The 5,162-nt window shown below is 48.9% G+C and overlaps 1 protein-coding gene across 1 annotated transcript; it reads right to left on the bottom strand.

The window, feature by feature from the left end:
• Nucleotides 1–3,253: 3,253 nt before the first annotated feature.
• LOC117866164 (uncharacterized) lies at nt 3,254–4,759 on the bottom strand. The gene is made up of 2 exons (XM_034750308.2): nt 4,037–4,759; nt 3,254–3,803 (listed from the first exon to the last, which is right to left on the bottom strand). Exons 1-2 carry the CDS (start codon nt 4,662–4,664, stop codon nt 3,724–3,726), a joined length of 708 nt encoding a protein of 235 aa, XP_034606199.1. The 5' UTR covers nt 4,665–4,759; the 3' UTR covers nt 3,254–3,723.
• Nucleotides 4,760–5,162: the final 403 nt, after the last annotated feature.

Raw genomic sequence — 5,162 nt, 5'->3', positions numbered from 1 at the left:
AATTCCAGGAGTTTGGCTGTTTTTGACTCGAATTTTGGGAAGCTTCTGAGTTGAATTAGACAAAGGTGCTATTGAAGGAGTTACTCTTCGGTCTTAGGAATTCAACTTATATTAAGGGCTTTTCTTGAGTTTAGTTCAAAAATTTGGAGGAACACACTCGCCAAGAGGTGCACTCTGGATGGCTTCCAGACTTAGAGCTGGAATGCCCAGAGGGCTGAGTTGACTGTTTTACCTATCTTTGACCCAGTGTTTAAATAGGTTCGGTTATGATTTGGACCTGGGTCAGTGTAACAAAGTTGGAACACACTCAAGGGACTACAACTTTATTAATGGTCTAACTTGAGGTTAGATATGAAATTGTGAGATAACAGGTTGCAAAGTCGAAGAAAAACTGGAATTCCAGGACTTCGGTTGTTTGTAGTGTTTTATTATACTCCTGTTTTGATTCTTGTTTTTGACCTTCTCCCACTCTGAATTAGCCAAAGTGTCTTTAACAGAAGTTGTTTAAAATTAAAAGTTTTACAACTCTTATTTGGGCAAACTTTCAAGTTTGTATATAAAATCTCAAGTTTTATATTTAACTCCAAAAAGAGCTTCTTAGGGTCAAAATGGACATTTCACCTCTTTTGCTTAGTGACTAACAACTTGTTTAGGTTTAAGTACACCTAATTAAGGCAAAGTTTTTACAATGCACCGACAAAGATCGCTGCCTGTTCGCAGCTGCCACCACTATCACAATGGGCAATGGTGAGACGGCGAAATTCTAGGAATCCGCCTAGTTACAGGGTGTCGCACCGAAGAATCTCACGCCATCTATCTACAAGCTTTCAAAAAGAAGAGGTGAACCATCCAGAACACTCTGGCCAACGACTTGTGGATCTACGACATTGACGTCGTGCGAATTAATTCGTCCACACAACTTTTGGAGTTTACCCAACTCTGGGAGAGAATATGGGGCGTGCAACTCGTTCCTGATTTGCAGGATTCGATAGTCTGGAAGCTCACTAAGCACGATGAATACACGACGGCATCAGCTTATGAGGTCCAATTTATTGGTTCAACAATCTTGCCCATGGATCATGGCACACTTAGGCGCCACCCAAATGCAAGTCCTTCTCCTGGCTAGCATTCCAGAATCGACTTTGAACGGTGGATCAATTAATTAAGAGAGGATGGCCGAACCAAAAAAATTACATGCTCCGCCACACCCACAATGAGAATGCCCACCATCTTTTCACCCAATGCCGCTACAGCTTGACGGTTTGGAACAAAATCTTCAACTGGGTCGCAGCACATGTCCCTACATGAGGTGACTGGACAGCATTCCCGTCCATAGGTGATTGGTGGTCTGCTGTTGGCTCCATGCCAGGAGCGCCACTAAAGGGGTGGTGGTCTCTCATAATCCTGGTTTGCTGGGAGCTGTAGAAAAAGCGCAACGCAAGAGTATTTCAGCGTTCATTTCTTCAACATGGTCTGGTCGGAAAAATCAAGGAGGAAGCGCGCTGCTGGGTCATGGCTGGTGCCAAACATCTGGGGGTGATCACCAATTTTGAGGAGTGACTCAATTATTTAGCTTCAGCTTATTGTACAGCGTTCTTTTCCATTTTCTTTGACCTAGGTCTTGTCACAGCTCCTTCTCTATTAATTAATACAAATTCGGCAATCTCAACCGACTTTACGATTTAAAAAAAAACGTCCCTATTCCCCGAGTTCCATGCCGCCCGCGCTAATGAAATCATCCGTCGACCTCACACGCGATCGTCAACGATCTCGCTGTCGATCAATTTGATCTCCCATCCACGTATACTACTTCTGATATCAGCGGGGGCCCGGGACTCCATACTTTTCCGTGCTTTTGGAGCTACCTGACAATTGGTGTCAAGCTTCCACGAAAACACAAACACGGCAAAAACTGACATCACTAGCGACACCTGTGGGGGCGTATATTCAACCTTGGATGGCTCATTAGTCGTAACCTAACATCACGACCTTGTCAGTAATGTCGTGCTCCTCTGCCCTATGGAGGAGGCAGCCATGACTAACAGTGTGTTTTCAAGTTGAAGAAACGATTCTAGAATCACTAGTTACCACTTACCAGGGTTTGTTTGTTAGTTGGTTGGTTAGCAACCTTTGTCAAATCGGATATTCAAACTTCAAATCTTTTCGAATATTTTCATACTGGCCAGGCAGTTCCAACTCTTTTCCTCAAGAACAGCTTGATTTTGTTAAGCATGGAAAATGAGGCTTCAATGTCAAATGTGCACATGCAGGAGCAGTTATCTCAGTGCGGCGGTCTATCTGAATCTGATTCTGGTCACATATCTTTTTTCTGAACAATGCAGACCACCAGTCAGTCAGGCAATTGCACAGGCACAGCGCAGCGCAGCTGCGGCCTGCAGATCTCGGATTCACACTTGACTAAACAAAGTTTTCTTTTCGCGAAAAGAAGGAACCACTTGTATCGAGTATCGAGCAGCTGGCTTACGATGATTAGGAACAAAGTTACGGGCATGTTCTTCTGATACCTTCCAGCTGATCCGGCCTGTTATATTAAGGTAAATACGTTAATGTTGTCCAGTAGACGATTTCATACATTAACATGTAATATTGAGATGACTTAACATATAATGCGTACAAGAGATTGCTGTTTTCTTATTGTCTCATAGTAATTATATTTCCTTAATTTGTGTATTAAAAAAAGAAATATTATAAGTTACATGCAATTACAACTCGTACAATGGTGAAGTAGTCGTCTTGTAATCCTAAAATTTAGCCTCTTTCTCTTTCCTCCACGTTAGCAAACATTCTATGTACCATTGCATGAATGTCATGCCCCGTGGCCACTGGAACCGGAGCGTGAGGAGGACGAAGATGCTCTCACCTGAAGATGCTCCCGTGGCCGCCGACGAGGGATCGTCAGGACGTGAGATCGGTCGCCGCTGAGGACGAATGCGAAGGGGGAAACCCGATTCAATTCTGAATTTTCTTTTTCTGTTCTCTCCTCTCCGCGAGCAGCTGCTTGTATAGAACAGAGTCCTCTCGTGGCTTGCTCTTGGGCTGTGAATTGGGCCGATGGACCTGATTGAATGGGCCCACTGGTATAGTTCATTGCTCTTAGCCTCCTGATGAAGGCGTGTTAGCTAGCAGAGTAGTGTTAGTTCATTGCTCTTAGCCTCCTGATGAAGGCGTGTTAGCTAGCAGAGTAGTGTATCATGTCGAAGAACAGAGACAAAATCAAAGACGGCAGCTCATCTTAAAGTAATGCGATTATTTTTCATGCTGAATTGAGGTTGATGAATATACTATTTTACAGGTGGTGGTGTTTTACATGGGCAAAAATTATGGCGAGAATCAAGGATTCATGCGAGTACAGAGCATCGGGCTGTGGCTGGGAAATGGGGTCCTGACCCTCCTTCCCCCAGCGTAATTCGGCAAAATTTGTGAGCCATGTCGGCAAGATTTTAATTTGACATTGCGTGCTTCTGATGAATTATCAATTTGATGGTGGTGCTTCGATGAATCTGCGGGCAACTTGATCGGTAGCATATGATCCTCTTTGTGTTTCTTGATGGTATCGATCATCCCGGTGCCGCGATTCCTGTAATTTCATTTCAGCTGATGGCATGCGTTCAGCAGTGGAACGGATTCCCTCTTCTTCAATTGTTCGTCATCCTCTCCCGTGTTTAGTTTGTTGGCAAGATTTGATGTTTTTTGCGCCATTGATCAGCTGCAGAGCCTGACGGTGCACGCCACCGCCTGCGCCCAGTACTTGAGCCTCGCCTTCACCTCGTCCGGGCTGTCCCCTGCATCAACGCATCCAAGAACACATGAGTTCCATATGCATCCGAAATCAAATCATCAATCAATTCATCATTATTTTTGCAATCTAGGAGTTCTGAACTGATTTCTTAAGGATTCAGATGAACTAAAAAATGGTTCTTGCTAAATTTCTACGATCTTGAACAGATCTGCTTTTAACAGAAATCAAGAATACAAATCAGCAACCAGCAACTAATTGACAAGGTTGGAGCTTTACCGGGGCTGGAGATCTTCCAGTTGGTGGCGACGGGCTGCGCCGGCGAGGCCGGAGCGAGCGCCGGCGTCGCTGCCGGCGCCTCCTCGTGCTTGCCGGGCTGGGGCTGGTGCTCGTCGAGGAAGCGCTGGCTCATGGAGTAGCAGAGCTCGAGCGCGGGCAGCGTGCCGCAGAGCTCGGGGATCTCGTGGTAGCTGAAGCCGAAGCCCAGATCCACGCACCCCTTCAGCTCCTCCAGGTCGTCGTCGGTCAGGCTCCGCGCCCTCCCCACGCCACCGCTGCCTTCCCTGCCGAGCGCCGCCGCGCCGGGGGACCCGCCGCCCTCCTCCTCGCCGGCGGCCACCACCACGGGCCGCGACGCCCGCCGCGGCCACGACGACGCCTCCCGCAGCTCCCGCTGCCGCTGCAGCCCACGCCACACGTCCTCCGCCTCCACCTCAGTGGGAAGCTCCTGCTCCTCTTCCTCTGCTGCCACCACGCCGGTGCTCATGGCGCGGCGGTTGGCCCGGCGCCGGGCGGCGGCGCGCTGGTGGCGACGCCGGCGGGGAGGCGGCGGCGGCGGGGGCGTGGACGGCTGCTCCTGCTGCTGCGCCACGGGCTCGTCGCGGTCGGAGTCCGAGCTCCACATCATCGCGCCGGCGGCTGCTCTCTCTCTCTCTCTCTAACGCGGTTGCTCCGCGTCTCTCTTTCTCTCTTGATCTGCTCCGCAAGCTTCGTGGGAGAGAGAAGAGGGGGTATAAATACGAGGCGTGCTGGTGTGAGAGGGAGAGGAGGGACCCGCCGGCGGGTGCGGGTGGGGGCCCACCGGTATGAACGGGGTGTGCCATGGGGGATGCATGTGCCCGTGACGTGGCGGCGGCGGTGGAGCCGAGTCACCCGCGCCAGCTGTAAAATCTTGGGCATCTCCAACGCTGTGTTTCTTTTTTCTCTAGTCACCGCGGGCCGTTTCACTCCGGCGGCAACACGTGTTGCGTGCAAATTGGAATTTGTTTTGACCGCAATTTAACACTTGGCAATTAGGGTGTTAAACACATGCATCTCAAAGATAGTTCAAGGTTCAAGCCTCCTTTGTAATGCCAGAATTTAAAACCACACGAATTAACCAGTTCAGTTCCCAGGGAGCCTTGTA

Source organism: Setaria viridis, chromosome 8 (assembly GCF_005286985.2).
Source record: "Setaria viridis chromosome 8, Setaria_viridis_v4.0, whole genome shotgun sequence".
Taxonomy (NCBI): Eukaryota; Viridiplantae; Streptophyta; class Magnoliopsida; order Poales; family Poaceae; genus Setaria; species Setaria viridis.
This window is presented reverse-complemented; position numbering and strand designations above follow the sequence as displayed.